This window comes from Dicentrarchus labrax, unplaced genomic scaffold, assembly GCF_905237075.1.
Source record: "Dicentrarchus labrax unplaced genomic scaffold, dlabrax2021, whole genome shotgun sequence".
Lineage (NCBI taxonomy): Eukaryota > Metazoa > Chordata > Actinopteri > Moronidae > Dicentrarchus > Dicentrarchus labrax.
Window position 1 is genome coordinate 20,272,647 of NW_026136701.1, and position 20,642 is coordinate 20,293,288.

The following is a 20,642-nucleotide window of genomic DNA, read 5'->3' on the forward strand; positions in this document are numbered from 1 at the left end:
CCCTCCACGGCAATGGGCTGTGAGGCTTTCAAGTGCTGGCGGACGTTTTGGTTAACTCATTGAACTGGGATTAGTTTTACATGCGCTTGCTGAGATAGTGTAATACATTTTTATTGGATGTCTATTAAATTTGAGAGGACTCTTTGAAAAAAGGATATTTGTAAATGTAACGTTCTGCCTCGGCTGAAAAAACATTTAACAAGCCTGTTGTTATCCCATTATCATGACATGTCAACTGAAACTGGATTGTTCGATGACCTCTGAATGTGCTGAAAACCCTTTAAAAAATATATATATATATATATTATAGTAAATATAATAATCGGACTTTGGCAAGAGTATTAGACATGACACAATAGTCCTGGTTTACGGGTAAATAAATCAGAATGCCACATTTGTAACATTTGTGTGACACAAGTGCCACACCTTACATTTGTGTTGTAATGTACAGCATTGCCAAAATTCCTAAATTATGACGTTTTTCCTCTTGGATTATTTTATTGTACTGCAGTGGCAAAATTATTTGACACGGATGAGAAGCACTGAAAGGTTATTATTATTCGTGTTAGTAGTAGCAGTATCATTTTGACATATTAATTATATCATTTATGTATGTTTTTTCAGACCATGGATGTATTGAGTGCATTTATTCTGTTTCTGTTCTGCAGTAAAGAAATTGTGATATTTTTTTAAACACAAGCAAGCATAAGTCTTGCAAACAAATTTTAGACCATATATCATCAGACCCAAATGACAATTAAATAATATCACTACTAGTTAGAATATAAAAGATCAGATCGTCAGGACAGATTAAGCAGATGTTTAAAGGAGTAAATGAAAATGAGGTTTAGGTGTTAGGGACAAAAAATACTGCTAGAGTACATTTTTATTAGATTTGTTAGGTTTTTCCATATCCAGGCTGGGCAAATGAATGATTAGCCTCATTACTCTGGTTCATTTACAGTTTTGATCAATGGGTATTGTCCCAGACAAATCAAATAATAAATCAAACCGAACTACTGGCACCACTGCTGCCATCTAGTGTACATATGTAACCCTAGAAACCACACACACACACACACACACACACACACACACACACACAGTGCATTACAGACCCTGACAGAGTACAGTTTATCTTATCAAAACAGATTTGAATTACAAAAAAACCTAAAGCACTCTAATATTGGCATTGTCCTTCTAATGGGATTATTTATGTTCTTAACTGGATGATACCAACTATTAACTGGAGCCAGTGTTTTAGTTTTTATGTTGAGGTGGTGTTTCTGTAAAAGTAGTGAAACAGATATGAACCAAAAAAAAGCAAAGAAATTCATTTACATGGTTAATCAGTGTTTGTCTTTATTTTAATATACAAAAAGATGGATGTATTCTCATCTAGTTTATATTTCTAAGCATTTCAACTCACAGATAAAATTACCATTCGTACTGTTTTAGTGAAACCAACCAACACACACCTCACTCACTGACACACACACACTCACTCACACACACACACACACACACACGCATCCACACACACAGTCTTCACATAAACAGGGAAGGTCACACGATTCAGTCAAAAATCCAGTCACACTACAAGAAATGAACAATATGTTGACTGTAAATTTAAAAAAAAAAAAAAAAAAGGATTTGCTTTCACAGGATTCACACATGAAAAGGAAGAAACCCTTTACATTTGTCAAGTAAATATATACACGATAATTGATATTTTTTTCTTGTTTTTTCTTTTTGAAGATGAGACTGACTCCATGTTAGTGTTACTAACGAGGTACTGCATGAGGTAACTGGTTTTTCTGTTCAGAAGAGCTGGGTGTAAGACAGCATTGGGAGGTAACAATCAATCACGGCAGATTTTCATTTGTGATCGTTGTTTTTCTGGCACAATACGTGAAAGCACCTGGGTCACGTTCAGCTCACACACACAAATTCAACCTACAGCATTTTTTTTGGAGGCTCTAAAGTGTGTCCTCATCAGAACATGATCCAGGTGTGATGGGATGTACTTTATTGATCCGCAGAAGACGACTGCTAAGTCACAGCAAAGTTTAATTACATAAACTATGATATCCAAGTGACTATTGCTGTATAATAAATATTGCTGGACCCTTGGACCACGCACATGCCACTCTTTACATGAATCGTAATGGGGCTGCATTATTAAAAATCAATCAATCATGTGGTTATAGACACATAGATGATCTCCAAACACTAAAAACATTGTTCTGTATTGATGGTTTTTTTCCCCCACACGTTCTTTACCAAAACTGCACAGGAGCAAGCGTTACAGACCACTGTTAAAATCACCATCGTTCCACAGCACTAATCAAAGCACAACAGATGAGCCTGTGTGTCCAACGTGGCTAAACTATCACTGAACAAGTCTGAACATCACATCAGCGGGTTAATATTGAGGTAATACTGTTCCAACTGGCATTTTCCAACAGGTGGCAAATCACAGAAGCCGCCAGCACCAAACCATCAGGGATATTTTTTTGTTGTTTTTTTTTTTTGACCGTTTTCGATGATATACACACTAAACTTTCTAATGTAAGTGCTACCTACACAGCTTCTGATCCAGAGGAACTGATACCATTATTATAGAAATCAGTAACACAACCACCATTCTTGAAAGAAATTGAAGGAAAAAAATGTATATATATATATATATATATATATATAAATCTGTATATATACACATATTTTTTTTGTTTTTAAATCACAGGGCTAGTTGTTAAAATGACTTTTAAATATGTAGAGGTGGAACTGAGAGATCCCTTTCGGTTTCTGTGAAATGAGTAATGCCCTGATTTTGTATTTTAAAAAATCAGATCAGTGTTCGGCCACTGTGTGTACAGGTCTATTTACAAGAATCTGCCTCTCTTCTTTTAGGTTTGTACAGCATTAACACTGTGACAACTGGTCAGGCTCTAGAAAGAAAAAAAAAAAAAAAAAAAAAAATCGAATCTCCACAGACAAAGAGGCCCAACCGGCAATAAAATATCTCAACTACTAAAACACAATAAAATACATAACACAACTTGATATAATACATGTAGAAAAAGCCTGAGGTACTTGTCAGAATATCTGAGGTCAGTCTGGAGGAGTAAGCAGCTGAGAGCTTACCCGGTCAAAAAACACAAAACAGAAAATTAGCCTCACATAATATCATTAGCGTTATATTAACAAAGAATACATGTACATCTACAAATCCTTGAGTATCCTGGAATAGTCACAGCAGCATAACGGACATTCAATGTATGGTATTCATGTTATGGTACAACTATGGCATTGCATTTGAGACAAAGGCAACCATTTGAGCTCTCCTTGCATGATGTACAGTGACTGAGGTATCTGGGGACTGGTGTCCAACTGAGTCTATTGAACAAACACCCATGAAAATTAAAAACAGACATGTTGCTTACTCAAGTATGGCCCTCGCAAGGATAAACCTCAACTATCTGTCCATGGTTCTTACTTTAAAAACATGCTCTCTTGTCCATCTCAAATCATTTAGTCTTTAAATTCTCTCTCTCTCTCTCACACACACACACTCACACACACACACTCAGACAGGTAAAATCAAGAATGTGTAACATTGCAACTCCAGGCAGCATCCGTCAATGCCCCTGGCACTGGCAAAGGAGTAACTCTAAATTTCTACAATTAAAAAACAAAACGAATCCAGGAATATGTCCATGATAGCTAGCTGGATAGCTTGGCTCTCAACGTAGAGAAAATGTTCCAAAGAAGCCTACTGGATACCTGAGAGGTAGTTCCCCGGTGACAAGACGCTTGTCCCAAATCTTCAAAAAGTCCAAAATGTCCAATACAACTGCTCAGCTCCCCATTTCGGCTCCTCCCTTGCGATTAAAACAGGTGTACTCCGATTTGTTTTGATCTTTTTTTTTTCCATTCAGAGGCATTCACAGGTTTAAAATAAGGGAGCACACTCGAGTTTAAAAATCGAGAAGCTTCGACCCCTGAGGAAGATGAATATATTTTGTCTAACAGTCTCAAAACGGTTCCTCCGAGGTGTGCAGCACGTCGTCCGAGGTTTGGAGCAAAGGTTCATTTCATTTGGCCGCAGACGATCATGACCAAGACAGGAAAACGACAAAGAAACAACTTATGAGGTAATAAAAATAGACTAACACAAAAGAAATACATGAGGTAATGACAACATTTAAGATTTGACACATGGGTGTTATCAGATGTGCCCATCACATAACTTATTACTACAGCAGATGGATGTGTTAGTAGGATTTGACTTTAAACACCAAAAACATTAAAAACAGGAAAAAAAAAAAATACCAGTATTGGGATAAAATAGCAGCTGCATTCACGTTGCTAGTTGTTTTTTTTATGCTTTTAAATATTCACGGAGATCCGCTGAGTTTGGATTTGAAAAATAAAAAGTCAGGAGCTCGGGTGAAGGATGGGTTCACCAGTTCAGGTGCTGGACTCTTTGGGAGGTAGGTCCTCGTTGGTAAGAGACGTCACAATGGAGACGGGGCTGTCTGAGGTAGTGCTGCTGATCGTCCTGGCGATCTGGCCGATGCGCTCCTCGACGCAGCCGGCGGACAATCGCGCCTCTGCGTCGTGGTCCCAGCATTCTTCGATGGTCTCGCACATCTGGCTCAGACCCTGTAGCCACAAACGGGAAGTTAGTAAGTTTGTAGGGCAGTTCTTTTTGTAGACTTCTGAACCCAAACATTAAATAAAAATCTATTTCATGGGACAGAAATCCCACACTTTTTCTTGGGCCTAAAAAGGTGAAGCAACAACTGCCCTTATGTTTCAGAAACAACAAAACATAACTGACTCAGAAAACTATGACCTCGGGTGATCAAGCTGCATTCACTGGAAAAACGGATGCATGACATCCTGGTATTGCTGTTGAAAAAGTGCGAGCTGTTCTTCCACTATTACTCACAGGATGTTTGAGCCAGCAGTCCTTGATGACTGGACGCATCTTCTTGTGCACGACCACATCCTGCAGATCCTCCAGGGAGGGATGTTGGCCTATTTCCTCCTCAAACGGCAGCATGAACTCCCCAACTGTACCTTAAGAGAGTCGGTAAGGGCACAGGACAGAAAGCATTACACAGAGATCAAGTCAAGTAAATACTGCAGTGTTTGGATTTTGAAAATCCGAAACTTGCGCTCTATTTCAAAAGACTGACTTCCCACACTACGCTTTAAACCTGTATCAGATGGCTTTCCCCAGACTAAACGAAAACTAGCCCTTTGTTTATGAGGTCAGCCTGAAACAAAGTGACCTTTCACCTGTTGGCGAAGCAGCATTCCTACACTGTTTCACTCACCGTCGGTTACTGTGCAGCGGGACACCAGCTCCCACAGCACCAAGCCCATAGCATACATGTCTATCCTCAGGAAGGAGTCTCGCTGGAAGTTGATGGCTCCCTCCAGAACCTCTGGAGCCATGTAACGCCTCGTACCCACCTGGCAGGACAATGGAGTCAAGTATATATATGAGTATGAATGATGTTTCTGCTATCAAGCCAATATGTGCATTTTAAAAATAGTGTTATGACACTTTCTTCCCATTGGCTACCTAACCGTAACCTAACAACGAGCCAGTTAGAGCAATCCAGAGAAGACTTTTGCATCGAATCCGGATCACATCCTGATTCACTACTGGGTGAAAGTTACTCTGTAGCCAGAATAAACACTTCTGAATTCTTTTCATGATGAATTATTAACACCATTTCTTAATATCAAACCCGACAATAACAGCCTCCACATGCATTATTTTTACCTTCTTATTACTAAAACACTGACATTTTAACTTTTACTTGTAATTACAAAAGGTTATTTAAGCTTTCTTGACACTGACTGAAATATTATTTAATGTATAAAAAAAAAAAAAAAAAAAAAAAAACTTCTGACCCCTTCCAAGTCAATATTTAGTAGAGGAATCTGTACATTGAAACAGCATGAAGTCTATGGAAACTGTTAGAAAGGCTCACATCAGGTCCGGTATGTGCAGGCACGAAGGCTAATTAACTACTCAGTGGCACAGTTAGGAGCCAGGAAAGTTTCTGCTGTATGAAAACTCTGATGTGGACTGGGACAACACAGAACGTTTTACACATCTCTATTCTAGAAAACGGGCTGTTAGCAGGGGTTAATGGTCACAGACTGAGTTAATTGACAGGCGTCGCAACGGTGCAAAGCTTGCTGACCTTGTTGTTCAGTTGTACCACCAGTTTAACACACATCCCAGTGACTCACCATCTTAACATGTTGTTCAATTCTGTTAATATTGTTGTTAAGATATGTTTTCACTACATTGTTAATGTGTGTTGTTTCATATTTATCATTAGCCAATGTAGAAATAAAAACCAGTACTAAAGTGACTCCCCACCTGGCCATGAGTATCTCCTGGAGGTTTTCCTGGTTCAAATCGTACAGCGAGCCCAAAGTCTCCGATGATTGCAGTCAGATCATCTCGTAGCATCACATTCTTACTCTTGAAGTCCCTGGGAAATTAATTTCAGGACAAATTTGTTACAACGCTGCAAGTAAAGAGATGTTAATCATGTATATCAATCCATGGACTCCCAGGGTAAATGACAAAATAAAGCACAACCAGAAGAGGGCAGTAGCAATTAAAGGTTCCACATAAACCCAAATGTAGTCTGGTGTTCAGTGCTTTGAGGTTCAGGAAGGAGTTTGTTTTGCCTACCTGTGTGCAATAGTGGGTTTGGGCCCCTCTCCCTTGTAGCTGGGAATGTCCTCATGGAGGTAGGCCAAGCCGCGGGACATGGTCTCTGCTATCTGACACAGCTCACTCCAGGTCACAGTGTTACCCTTCAGGTGGTCTGTCAGTGAGCCCTGCACACACGTAAACAAGCACAAGATTCAGAAGGTAAGGATTAATAACTGCACAAGAATCTTTATATTCGCATAACTCAGCTTAAAATATCATTAAAAATACTGACAGAAATGGAAACATCTAACCCAGCAGATGACACATGCACCCATGGCACTGAGACAATAACTGTAACTAAATATGTTTGTGTCACTGCCATGGATAGCGGGTGCTACAAGGACGAGCATTAAAAGTCATTACACAAATGTTATGCTACAGTTGAGGTTATGGTAATTATTGTATAATCCCGTTTAGATATATTAATACCTTTGTTGAGAGGACCAATGAACAGGATGTTCTGGTTGCCTCGAGGTGTTTAAATCATACGGTATTATTGCAGACAAACACGTTATTACTGCCATTTGTATTTGGCATAAATGACTATTATTTTTATACTACATGCTTAAAATACAAGCTGTATAGCAACACAATTCTGTCACTTTAATGTATTCTGGGTACTGCAGACCTGCCATAAGTAATAAAATCCTCTTTTTATTAATAAAAGCTGTGATGCTCTTTTGTTGAGGTAAATAAAAGGCCTCTGCCAATATTGGAAAAAAGTTCTAGTAAACATGGCCCTATATCTCGCCATGAATTTGCCATATATGGGTGTATATATATGGGGACACTCACCCTCTCATGAAACTCTGTGATGAGCCACAGCTCCGTCTCCAGGTTGCTTCCGTGCTTCTCCGCAGCGATGTAACGCAAGAGGTTTTCGTGTCGCATTCCCGGAGTCATGAATATGTCCCGCTCGTTATGCCATGACTGCTTGTCCTACACAAACCACACAAAGTTTTTGTTTAGGTCTTGAGGATTTATAAAAAGCCCATTTGAAAATAATGGCGTCCTTTGATTATGTTACACAATGCAGCTAGCCCCTTTTTGTGCCTCTCACATCTTAACATTACATTCAAGTCACAGCATTAAGCACCCGGTTTTCCAAGAACTACAGCCACTCTTCCTAGAAGTCTCAGAAGCCCATTTAACACTTAAGGCTGTTATTATGGCATTTCCAGAACAGAAGACTCTGAGATGGAAAAAGATGTTTGACTTATTGTACCTCTTTTCCCCAACAAAGATGGCAGCCAGGAATGACATATATCAGTTACATTGGCATTTACTGATGTTACCTTCAAATGTTTTATGTTTTCATTCAAAAGTACTTTAACATTGTGCCGTTTTATTAGTCTAAACATTTATTTTTTATTGTGCAACAGAGTGGATATGAATTCCCTCAGACGGTTAGAAGAATCTTTGAGGACTTCAGAAATCAAAGGGACAAAACTGGAGCAACAAAGCAGCATTCGACAAGGCTAAAAATGATTAGACTGCTGACATACCTGAACGGGGAAGATCTTGACAGCAACATATTCGCTCATCAACTGGGCCTTCCAAACACAACCAAAGCGTCCCCTAGCTTTAATTTCCAGCAGCTGTAGTGGTTTCAAACCCACCAAGGGGGATGGAGGAGCAGGTCCAGGATCCTGAATAACAAGGAAACAAGGAAAACCAGTTAAGCGTTGTTCCTTTTGCTAAATCTATTTTTAAAGATGTTAGCACTTCTTTTGCCTTTTCTACAAATTACTACAGGAGTACAACAGAAGAACTGGGTAATTAGGATAAGCAGCAGCAGTCACCATGGTGGATGAGCAGTACAGAAACTCAAACTTCATGAAACAGATTTTAAAAAAAGATGAAGCGAGAGACTGATCTCTTAGTGCCACAGATTAGCACTTTAAAGAGAGAGAGTCAGACTGGGGGTATAGCCTCTCTCTCACCTCGCTCAGGTCTACGTGGCCGTAAGGAGGTTTGCGGTGGCGGTACATCCACAGGGCCAGAACAAGGGCCAGGGACAGCACACAGAGAGGCAGCAGGGAGTACACCAGCACGTTGAGCAGGGACGGCACTCGGGGTGGAGGCCGTATTTTCACTGTCAGGGAGGAACAGAATGATTACAGAATGTCATCTTCATGACTTGTAGGTTATCAGCAGCATCACGAGTGTCCCCCACAGAAAGTGAGGCCTGGTTTTAAAAGAGATGGGATAACATTTTATCTAGATAGTCCAATGCTGATCATTACTGACCAACTCACTACAGTCTGCAACAAATAGGGAAGTGATGATGTGTTTAAAATCTTCTTTTCACTTCGATGTCACTGGCTTGTCAGCTGAAAATCAGTATTGGACTATGCAAATAAAAAGGTACCGAATGCTGCAACACCACATGCAAACAGTGCAAATGACCTCAGTATACTTTGACATTCAGCAAATTGTGTTATAATAGAACATGTAACTTATGTTTAGCACAAAGTCTATGTCAAATTCAACAGTGTTTTAAATATACTGTGACATACAGGATTTTTTTTACTATATGCAATGCTAAGCTTCACTCCCACTAATTGGAGGGGAAAAGCAAAGACCTTTTTTGCTTGTACTATTTGTAGGATGCATTTGCCGCTCACCTCGGTTGCCACTGCCAATCATGTCAGGAAGGTGGGTGAATCGTTCATTGCAGTAGTTGCCCTCGCAGCAGCAGAAGAAGACCTGAGGGTTTTCCTCCATGGAGACACACTCTTGCCTAAAACGGTAGATGACACACCTACATCAGTGCTTTGATAAACAAATGTCGAAACAAGATACTTGTCAAACCCATGATAGTAAAAGTAACATATGGTTTTGTGATGTAGACTAATTTGAAGAACCAAGTAGGTGAGAGTCTGACTCTCGTTTTTCTCTTCGCTCTGCTTCTGCTGTACAGAAACCCTCTACGGACAAAAACATATTCATCCTGTTTATTGTCATAACTCTGAGTTTTACTCATGTACTCTGTATTACTAGTAATGTTGCCATAGTGTGAGCCACACAGAGGTTCTAACACTTTATGACTGCGGAAGTGCTCTTAAATACTATAATTAGTCTTTGTAACGTCGCTCAGCTTACTCACAATTGCTCACCCGTTCATCACTTGCTGGAGCCTTTCACTCAGTTTAAACTGATCAGAATAAAACTTATTTTTTCCAGGTCTGATATTCCCTTAATAGTTGTAATTGCAGCCAATACCACTTCAGACCATAGCTATTTCCCCTGAAACTGTCAACAAATTTGTACATGTGTCTAAACCTACAATTTTTGCACATCCCATTTCAGCAAAGCTTTTGAAAATATTCTTTTGGTTGAATGTAGTCCTTGCTTTTCTACATTAACATGCCACTGTGGCACTCTAAAAGCAGCCATCTTATCCTTCGAAATACTTTCAATAATTACAAAAGGAATAAAAAGGCTAAAACACACCACAAAAAAACAACATATTTTATTGGTGGCTAGTGGTCTTTATTATTATTATTGGTCTATACACACACACACACACACACACACACACACACACACACACACACACACACACACACACACACACACACACCATTTAGGGCCTAATATTATACTTCTGTTTTCTCCAGCTTGCCTTCATGAGCCACCAGAGCTTGTTCAAAAATGCTGTGGCTTGAATATTAAAGACTAGAAAGTTTCATCGTGCCACACAGCTCTGCACTGGCGGCTGATAAAGGCTAGTTTAAAATTCTCCTCCTGACTTACGAAATCCTGAGTGGTCTGGTGACACCGTATCTTTCTGCCATCATCGGGGTATGGACACTGAGCTACACACTGCACTGTCGATACAGACTATCTGGTTTTTCCCAGAAATACTAAGTGTGAGCTCTGATAGCTGCAGAGCATCTAGCCAACATAGAAGTTGGTCCTATCAAAGCAAAACATGATTATGAACCTAAACTTTTTATTGCTCCAACCTGTTATAATCTGCATAGATGCTTGCATGTGTTGTAGCAGTAAGTTACACTGGAGATTACCCGATTGACAGAAAATGTATCTAGACCTATATTAGTCGTTTTAGTGGGGGTTTTACAAGCAAATATGTCTGTTCCGCTTTTCCCTAGTTTAGATCATTGTAAATTAAATATCTTTGGGGTTTGGACTGTTGATCAGCCTAAAAAGGTCATTTGAATGTGTTATTTTATCTGGCATTTTATGACACTTTAGGCCGTTTAACAGATTAAAGTCCAGTGTGTAACGTTTAAGAGGATCTGTTGGCTGAAAAACCCTAACCCTAATCCAAACCCATAACTTTATATTTTCATTAGTGTATAATAAACCTTAGAATGAGCTGTTTATATCTACAGACGACACGGGTCACGCCTTCCATGGAGTCCACCTTGTTGAACCACCATGTTTCTACAGTAGCCCAGAAGGGACAAGCCAAAAACTGGCCCTAGATAGGGGGGGGGTTGTGTTTGTTGCATATCTTACTAGATGCCACTAAATCCTACACACTAAACCTTGATGTATGGCTGTTAGCTGCAGCTCTATATACTTCTATTCTTAGCTTCATGTTCATTTCATGTTTTGTTTCAAGCGTGGATGTTTTTAGGGCTGCAGCTGATGATTTCCATACTGATACATCTGTTGATCCATCCAACAACATGATATCTTCAAAACTGACGGTTTTCTAAACGCCAAAACCCAAATACTGAATCTACTGTGAAAAAGAAACAGCTACTCCTCCCACTGGAGAGGCTGAAAGCAGCAAGTGTTTAGCATTTTTGCTAGATAAATTATTCAAATAGAATGTTTTTTCTCATTTTCTGTCAACTAATTGAGGAACTGACATGTATTTTCCTGGAGCTTGTATTTTCCGCCTCAGGTGAAACAGATAAAGATGTGTTGGGCTACATGTGGGCACATATTTTTGTTGTTCTTGCTGTCAGTCACTCTGGGTATGAGCCAGACAACTAAAATATAAATATAAATGCACAGCGGGGATGACCTCGCTCAGTGACCCGACCTGTCATAGCAGTTGAAGTCGTCCAGCCAGCAGCCTTTCTTCACCAGCTTGATGGTCCCTGAGGAGTTGAGCCAGGAGGCATAACAGTGCAGTCGCTTGTCCTTCTCCCCCTCGCAGCGCTCGAAGCCGCTCTGGTTGGTCCTCTCCGTACGCCAGTTATCATTGTAGTACACACACTCCCGGGTCTCTGCTTCGCCCAGACTGTACCCTGAGACGGACAGAAGGCCTCAGTCAGCTCACATCGTAATGAATTGAAACTCAACGGCGGAAGCACCGACATATGGCACAGGATCCGCTCTGTGCCACGAAGAAACATCTCTGAGCAGAGCCTCTATCATCGCTCTGGCACACGGCCAAGTTTGAGAGCTCTCTGTAGTAAAAAGGGAGTTCCTCTGGGCTAAGAAATTGTTGCTGAATAGTAGTTCAGCATAATCCCATTCACCAAAAGATCTTTTCAGAGAGTAACAACTAAAAAGGAGGAAAAATGACAGAATTTAATTAGCTAAAGAAAAACAATAGTATGCCCTGCTGTGGCACAGAAACACACCACACACACACCAGCATGCTACTATACTATAGATAAGGCCTCCTGTATCCTGCTGGAGTGTGACACATCTGGAAGGACAGATAAGACCTTCTTCTTTAAGGGCTTTTACTGTCATTTAGCAGGAAATAGTTCCCCCTAACCAAGGCGAAATGTAACAATAGCTGTCAGTCTCCTACTATTGCACAATTCCTAACTGAGAAAGGGTTGTATTCTTCCTCTTTGTGGGTTTAATGTTGGGCACACTCGAGCGTGTTTTGATGGATACTGAAGCAGATAAATATGCTGTACGTGTAATTCACAACAGCGCTTGGACATTCATGGCTAATCTTTGTTCACAGAAAAAATAGTGCATGTCTCTTTAAATCTCTGCCTATAGGAGGCCACCCATCCCCCAGTGTTACCCCCACCAACCCATTACACACACACACACACACACACACACCCCTACACACCCCCTCTCTCTCTCTCTCTCTCTCTCTCTCTCTCTCTCTCTCTCAGGCACGCATCCACTTACACTTACATACATTTAGTTGTCCAGAAGCACACAATGGATTTCATTATAGCAAATAGGGATGCATGCAATGGCCAAACATCATGCTCATTATTAAGGATGGAATGAGGGAAGGTAGTAAGGAAAAAAACAACACACACACACACAGCAGTGATGCTCAATGCTCCATTGAGCCGAGATGGCATTTCTGATATCTCTGGTCACATGATCCGGGAGGACTTTTACTACAAGATCATTCCCCAACCCCCCTCCCTCTGTCACTTACAGAGGCTTACACCAACAACATGAATTCAGGAGAAGCAGCTTACTATAGCCTACACTCCGAGCCCTAATCTATAAACCATAAAGACATTAGCCACAGCGATATTTGGCACACAAGAGACAGCTGTGCCTCAATGAAATTTTTATTATAGTTCGAGGAAAATCTAAAAACGTTTCGTGAAGTGTGTGAAGGGGGGGGTTGGATATTATTGTTCTCAAAGCAACTGTTTAGTCACAATAAGGGGTCCCTAGCTAGGGGGGACACACAATAAAAACACCCCTCGTGTGAGTCGCAAAACAAAAAGAGCCAAACAAAAAGAAAAAAACAACCCCTCATGTTCAATTTCACGTGGTACAAAAGTCAAAGAGCTATGTAACAGTAACCTCGATCCAGGGGTAAAGATCTGACTTCAGACAAACAGCAGCTGTCCCTTCAAATCAAACAGCCATTGATTTATGAAAATCCTCACAGAGGAAAAAAGTGTGTGTTTTCAAAGGCTCTTGTTCGAGCTGTGACCACAAACAAGAGTGCAGACCTGAGATGTAGCCTATAAGGTTTCAGGATGTTGATGCAGCTGCTGCCTTCTATTCCTGCCACTGTTAAAGAAAGGCGACAGGGACGCAACAGTTTCACATTGGGAAATATATTTTTAGGGGAATTTCTCAACATAAAAGACGGCAGTTAATGTCCTTTAACGTCATTTCTAAAAAACGAAAAGTCGCAGCCATTGCTAGGATATTGCCCGTGTGTAAAATAGATGTGTTAGAAGGAGGGCAAAGCGAGAAAAGGCGATTATGGCTAAGAAGAGAATAAAACCCCCACAGCTGAACCGTAGTCCACTGCTAACAAAGTTTAATCAGCCAACAAACATAAACTCGTTCGCGGGTCGACATTTCAAACGCAGATAATTTCCACACACACACACTAATGTGTCTGCCTCGGGACGGAAACGACTCAGGGAGGAAAAAAAAAAAACTGTTGCAAATTCCCAACCAACAATAGCAGCTTACCTGCGCATAAAGTTCCCAGAAGAAGTGAACAAGTCAGCCACGAAAAAGACATGTTCCGTTTTAAATACAGGACAGAGGTTTCCCCCACTTTCCGTCGCGAACATTAAAACTCAGGTTGTCCAAAACATCAGTCCAGGATCAAAACGACCACAGGCCTCCGGTCCCTCCGCAGCCTAACCACCACCACCACAGCGCGTGTCAATAGCCGCGACGCTGCAACAATGTTGCAAGAAAAGATAGGAGCGATTAATTGACTGCCAGACTGTTAGTCCATTAATAGGTGCGGCATTTCGCATCGGAAGTGGATCCAAAAACCGAATGGGAAGCCGTTAAACCATCCGAGACGAAAACCCGGCGCTCTTTTTGAGGTTATTCACTTGAATAGAAGCACCGCTGCATCGGGAGGTCGGTCGGGGTTTACATGCATGTTACTGATCTGTGTCCAAAATGGCTTCTAAATGGGGAATGGGCTGCAAACAGGGAAACCCGGATGTGTAAACACAAAGAGGGGAATTCAGGCAGCCAGCGAGTGACCTTAGCACGACACCGTAGATACACGCCTGGAATGGCTTTGTTTTCGCCTCGTATCGATATTTATCACATTATTTTTTTTATTATAGAAAGCCAAACGGAAGGTATATGAGGTGTTGGAGAAAGATGTGGGTTTTTTCCACGTTAGTATTTGTCCCGGTTCCAGCTGATACAACACTTGCACTTTCTGTGGTCAGAGTTGGTATTTTACAGTCCACTTTTCGGTTCTTATCATTTAGCCCGGGGTTTAAATGAGGTTTTCGGGTAATGCACACTGGTTTTTTTTACTGGTTACACGCAGAGGATAGTGCACTATTTTTAGCTTCTCCTATAAAAAAAACGTGTTATTGAAATAATGTGCTGCTGTATTTTAACTATAAAAGAACAGTAGATACAAAATCTAGATTCCATACAGTCTATTTTCATTTTATTTAGAGCACATCAATACAGTTAGCCCGCATTTGCAAATTTAAAATCTAAAGAAGCTCGTATATTACTTAAGTAAAATAGTATAGCATTCTGCTCGTTTCAATGTGCTAAATATCTCTTACAGCCTCACAAATAGAATAATAAATTCAGTTGGTTTTTGTCTATCTGAATGATATTTTATGCATAAGTGGGAGTGCTAAAAATAGCTGACCTAATTTAGAGTAAGAGGATACAATAAATGCTATTTAAAATGTATTCGTTCTAATTACTCATTTCACCACGAGACAGTGTTAAATATAAAACATATCTCACACTGTAAAACTAAAATAGAGCCCAACCGTAGCTCATAATGAATCATTTTTATTATTATTACAAAACAGGAAGCATATGATCTTCCAAAACATAATGTTCTTTTAATAGGACTTCTGCTGATACTTCCTAAAGAATCTGTATCTAGACCATCCTTTTTAAAAAAAAAACATTTTTTTTTAAAAAGGATGTTTTTGTGTCAAGGGATAGGTCAACCTACCCACTCATCAAGTCTCCCAGACGACAGACAATCACTTTTAGAAGTATTTCTTTCAAAAGAGTTAAGGTTCGAGTCATTTTCCTCAGACTAATTGGGTATGCTTCTCTTTTATAATCCCCCCCACTTAAGAAGAAATGCGTACCTCCATTAGAGCAAGTAATCAAGGCTTACTTATGGCATAAAGCAGACAGTTTATAATAAAAAATATCATTGCACATAGTTTGCATTGGAGCATTTAATACAAGCTCTTTCAAAACAGAAGTCCTTTGTGTAGAAAAATAAATCCCATCATCAGAGAAAATCAGCATTGACATTGTTAAAATGCCATTAAGCAGTGCTCACCGGTCCCTCTCTCTTTCTCGTCTTTGACATCCAGACTAATGGCATGTTGGTGACACCCAGCCAATTCAAGCAGTAAATGGCTTAGGAATAAGGTTAGCCATAGGTAATCGCCCTCAAACTAGTGCCGTTGAGTGTAACTCAAGACAAAGCATTTCCTCATTAAGCTATCCTATATTGACCCTGTAACTCAATAGAGGCCATGAGCGAAACCTTGTAAAGATACATGATCTGTTGTCATGACAGTTGGAAGAGAAAGCACATAAGTGCTCATTAAAGGTCCAAGAGCCACGGCCATGGTGTGACATTCCTTGAGGAATAAGAGCATGTGGGGAAATGATGCAGTGGTGCATAATTTCAAAAAAACAACCATAAAATAATGAGGTAATTGTGTTATAAAAGGCTGTTAAATACAACGTATGCCCGTCTGTCACTACTTACACTGCATTGTAACTATCATACATAAATAATGCATACATGTTGTGTACATTACATGATGAAAAACTGGATATAAGCTTGGATTTAGGAGGATAAACTCTTAATGGACTAGATTACTTAATACATTATTCATAATACTTGTTTCCATTCTTTGCATTCAAAGGAGAATCCCCCCAAAAATAAAAAAATAAATCCAGATATTTTTTCTGTGTTGGTGTCATTGTTGTTCAAAGTCCCCACTGTGATCACGTTGCAAACCCCGAGGTGAGCGTCACGACTTCACAGTAAAGTAGATAAATGACACTAGGTGGTAGCAGAGCTCCCCGGGGCAGGTGCTGCTTCAACCTGTGCAATATCTCTCTTTCACTCTAGATTTATACACTGTATATGTAGGGAGGACACACAGTTTCTATTGTTCACTGCTGACTGCCTAACACTCACTTGTATGAGGGAATGTGTTTCTAAAAGGCTGGTTGCCTCCTTTCTTTTGTCTTTGACAGTTTAAATGAGAGCACATTGTTTTGTTTTTTTATCAGGCTGCATTTTTTTTTTCTTTACTACTAAAGTAATTCAGTTTCTCTCCTTGATAAATAAAATGCCCACCTATCTATCTATTAATCTGTGCTCAATGCTATCCACAGTGTCTCATGTAACTTGGTAATGGATCCATTAGTGTGAGGAAAGGCACAACACTTATAGGTATTGGAGTTATGGCATATAATAGAAAGCAATTACCTAAATCATAGCCTGCGGCCATTTCTACAATGATTGGTAAGTTAGGAGTTTCATACTGAGTGCGCATAAAGGCAGAAAAAATGGAAATAAGATTGAAGATATTGAGGGTTCACTACTTTATTTCAGCCTTTGAATAATTCAGTACAAAAATAAAACAACAAGCAAAGTCAAACATTTTCTTCATCCTTTATTATTTTACAGCCCCACAGAGTCAGCGGGAGATTACTTGACAGTGTGGTGTGTTTTTCCTCGGTTGATGATCTCGTCCCTGCGGTCGTATTGCCAGCGACAGAGATGAGATGGTTTAGAAATAGTTTGCCACTCTGCGAACAGACTGGATGTTGGGGTTCTCTGCGTCCCACTCCATGTGGGTGCAGTAGCTTCCTCTCTCCACGATGTACATGCGTCCACGGTAGTTGGGCTCCTCATACAGCACCCAGCTGTTTGGGCAAAATGAATAAACAGCTTAAAATATGCAAATATGCTATATACAGTGTGAATCGGGATGGACGGTACAGTTTGTGACATATTTCTGCCAATATTCTGTCTGACTTGGTTTATATACTGTCTAAAATTAGGTTTTAAAGGATGCAGTCAAAATATAATAACATTTTCTTACTCACCTCTTACCATTTAACTGTTAATTGCTGTTAAGTTCCAAAGTTCTGAGATATCCACCTCTAAGAAACATTTATGTATTTTATGTCCTCAATAAAGGGTTGAGAGTGGAGCGATGACAGGAAATACGAGGAAATAGAGGGAAAATGGGTTCATGTTGAGTGCATTAAACACCTTGGCCCCAACACAATGCAGGTGAAATTAATGTTCCCTAGTTATTCAGTATGATGCACAGACTTGCTGTGAATGGAGTCTGTATCTACTCTCTGTGGACACGGTGTGACCTATTCACGGTAACATAGACATTGTTTCTGGAAAGATCTGTTCATTTTTTAAGATAAATCTACCATTATCCATCTTATTGTGCTATTATATAATATAAACATTACTGCTGGATTTCTGTGTTCAGATCTAGACGGGAAAAAAACCAACAACTAAACAAAAAAGTGAAAACTACAAGTGAAGAGTGAGAATTATTCTGTTTCTGTGGGGCTTTTTTGTGAGAGGCGGGTAATTCTGGCCAGGGACATTTGTTGTATGCCCTGTCCTTGTCTCTCTCCCCATGTTTCCTGTGCTGTCTACAGTCTCAGGAGGCTAAAGTTAAAAAAAAATGAATTAATAAATCTTAAAAAAAAAAAAAAATTCAAAAACTTTTGAGTTATCATTGCCTCCATCAATGAAGTACAGTTAACTAAAATATTCTCATGCGCTCCAACCAGGTTAAATCTAACACTAACTATCCCTCTGCTGCAGAGATACGTACGCTCCATCTCCATAAACCCTGATGGAGTTGATGCAGTTCTTCGTCAGGCCTCGTGCCTGCAGGAAAGGACAGTCATCGCACATCTCCACACACTGGCCGCTGAAGCTGTCTCCCTCGAACAGCTCCATCCTGTAGTGCTCTCCATGCTGAGGAGAATAATGACATGGCCTCTTGCTGAGTCATAGCAACAATGTTCGCCTTCACCTCACACTGCGACTGACCGTGGCCTCCTCCTTTATGTGGCGAGGACTGGATTGAGTGCGCAAGCACTTATACAAACATACCTATAGAAATCTAAAGGTTAAATGTACATGTGGAGGATGATATGTATCGCTGGCAGTCTGTTGCTTAAGTGCTCTAAATGTGTGGCTTTTCTTTCAGCTGATGGCGTCAATATGTGATGTTAAAACCTGCAAGTTGCCAATATGCCTCTGTGCTGCAGGCTTAATTCCTGTTTTATTTTTAAGTTATTTAAATCGTTCAGACTTTGATTTATTTGAAAAACAGATGAGGCCACACATATGCCAGTCTGCCAGCTTTTTTAACAACCAAATATTTTTCTGTCCCTGGGGTCTCACACACATACACACACATCACTCCTACCATCCTGATTGGCCTGCAGGAGCCCATGTGATCGTTATGGGCATTCCAGCGCTGGAATTCAGGGTACTCTCCGTGCTCCAGAATATACTGTTGGCCTTTGAAGTCTGGATGGTCAAAGCAGATAAAGGCCCCGCTCTCCACACGGACAGAGTTGACCCTGTTCATGAAGCCGCGGTCCTGGAAGTTGTCGCAGTCGCCGCAGATCTCCAGCTTCCTCCCAGTGAAGCATTTTCCCTCATAGAACACGATCTGTTTTAAGTGAACATTAAGATTTTTTTTTTCTTCTCCTGACAGATACGGAAAATGTTTTGTACATAGAAAGATGCACCATTCAACCCCTTTCAAAGTAATATCTGAGGTTGGACAAACTACATTATTTGTGTTTGACATTTGTTTGTGACACACATGCACACATTTGGGAAGGTTCTACTGTGGCTGCATCACACTCCCTTGTCGTGGTACTCACCTTTCCTGAGTACTGAGACATTTTCCACTGTTTGCTGTTCCAAACTAGTCACACAGTATAAGAGTGGAAAAATTTGGACACCCAGATATATATGGCCAACAGAGAGAGCGGTGGTATCGCGAGGCCGAGGCAACAAAAGCACAACAATGGGGGGTTTAGACATTTTGCCACATGGACAGTTTCCCTTACATGTGCCAGTGCTGATATTGGAGTTTGGCTCTGGGGGGCGAAACAATAGAGGGAGAGATTTTGCTTTGATTGGGCTTTAGGAGTGATGTTGCACTGAGCCAGGGGTTGCAGTGTAATATTTGGGTTGTGTCCAGGTGAGGAGGAAAACAAACAGAGAGGGAAAGTTAAAGCAGAGGTGAAATGACCCAGTGCAAACAAGGCATCAGTCTTCAGACAGGCTGGGCAAGCAACTGGGAACATGTAGAAACAATGAGGTGTGGCCCCATGCCATTTTCAAACTATTTAACTAGGTCTGAGTTTTGATTGTGTCAGGGTGAGCAAAGCAGCCCAGATGTCATACTCCAAAGCAGATTTCCCTCCAGCTTTTCCTTTCAGATCCCTCTCTGTTGTTGTTTATCAGTTGCTGATCCCGAGAGCATCCCTGGATCTATTTAGACCTTGACCCATGAAAATTCGGGAGGAGACTCTCAGTTGCAACATCAAAGACGACCAGTTTTAAGGTTTAGGTGAGCGGAGCAGGATACAAAACAGATAAAGGCTGTTTTTCACAAACTGTATGACTTCATCCCCCCATCTCTTTCCATCTACAGTAGAAAATATAACATAAACATAACATAAAACTTTTCTTAACATTTTTTATTAATAGCTGTCTTGGACTTGGTCATATTTCATCTGCACCCAAAAAATATATTGGTCTTTTGTGCAGCATTTCTGTTGAATTGTACTGTGAATAACAGTTGCTGACGGTGCCAGTCTTTCAGTCTCTTCCATATTTTCATATTAAGTGCTAGTTCAAGTCAATTCAGAGTTTGCATATGTTGGTTAAAGCTTAACCAAAGTTATTACACCTCATATGGGTCAGACATTATCCTTCCTGATAAAGCAAATAAAC

At 40.3% G+C, this 20,642-nt stretch overlaps 2 protein-coding genes across 3 annotated transcripts; both read right to left on the reverse strand.

Moving 5' to 3' along the window:
• Positions 1–1,336: 1,336 nt before the first annotated feature.
• LOC127365837 (activin receptor type-2B) lies at positions 1,337–14,578 on the reverse strand. 2 transcript variants are annotated; one of them, XM_051404375.1, is made up of 11 exons: positions 14,111–14,578; positions 11,781–11,988; positions 9,385–9,500; positions 8,701–8,852; positions 8,263–8,406; positions 7,553–7,696; positions 6,734–6,882; positions 6,413–6,527; positions 5,349–5,487; positions 4,958–5,088; positions 1,337–4,668 (listed from the first exon to the last, which is right to left on the reverse strand). In XM_051404375.1, the coding sequence occupies exons 1-11, from the start codon at positions 14,160–14,162 to the stop codon at positions 4,474–4,476; spliced, it is 1,545 nt and encodes a 514-aa protein (XP_051260335.1). In that variant the 5' UTR covers positions 14,163–14,578; the 3' UTR covers positions 1,337–4,473. The 2 variants fall into 2 exon arrangements, with proteins under 2 accessions (XP_051260335.1, XP_051260340.1); XM_051404380.1 differs by having other exon boundaries at positions 4,958–5,082; positions 14,111–14,577.
• Positions 14,579–17,281: 2,703 nt separating this feature from the next.
• On the reverse strand, positions 17,282–19,644 carry LOC127365896 (gamma-crystallin N-A-like). Its single transcript, XM_051404457.1, has 4 exons — positions 19,562–19,644; positions 19,096–19,344; positions 18,493–18,638; positions 17,282–17,551 (listed from the first exon to the last, which is right to left on the reverse strand). The coding sequence occupies exons 1-4, from the start codon at positions 19,580–19,582 to the stop codon at positions 17,416–17,418; spliced, it is 552 nt and encodes a 183-aa protein (XP_051260417.1). The 5' UTR covers positions 19,583–19,644; the 3' UTR covers positions 17,282–17,415.
• Positions 19,645–20,642: the final 998 nt, after the last annotated feature.

What these genes read in the sequence shown, in the direction of transcription:
- LOC127365837 (XM_051404375.1), bottom strand. Translation starts at nt 14,162, where the DNA reads ATGTCTTTTTCGTGGCTGACTTGTTCACTTCTTCTGGGAACTTTATGC. An exon ending in GATTGGCAGTGGCAACCGAG is followed by an intron (nt 8,853 to 9,384) that starts GTGAGCGGCAAA and finishes CCTCCCTGACAG; the next exon opens with TGAAAATACGGCCTCCACCC. An exon ending in TCAAGATCTTCCCCGTTCAG is followed by an intron (nt 7,697 to 8,262) that starts GTATGTCAGCAG and finishes TGGTTTGTGTAG; the next exon opens with GACAAGCAGTCATGGCATAA.
- LOC127365896 (XM_051404457.1), bottom strand. Translation starts at nt 19,582, where the DNA reads ATGTCTCAGTACTCAGGAAAG. An exon ending in TGTCTCAGTACTCAGGAAAG is followed by an intron (nt 19,345 to 19,561) that starts GTGAGTACCACG and finishes CACTTAAAACAG; the next exon opens with ATCGTGTTCTATGAGGGAAA. An exon ending in CCTGCAGGCCAATCAGGATG is followed by an intron (nt 18,639 to 19,095) that starts GTAGGAGTGATG and finishes TATTCTCCTCAG; the next exon opens with CATGGAGAGCACTACAGGAT.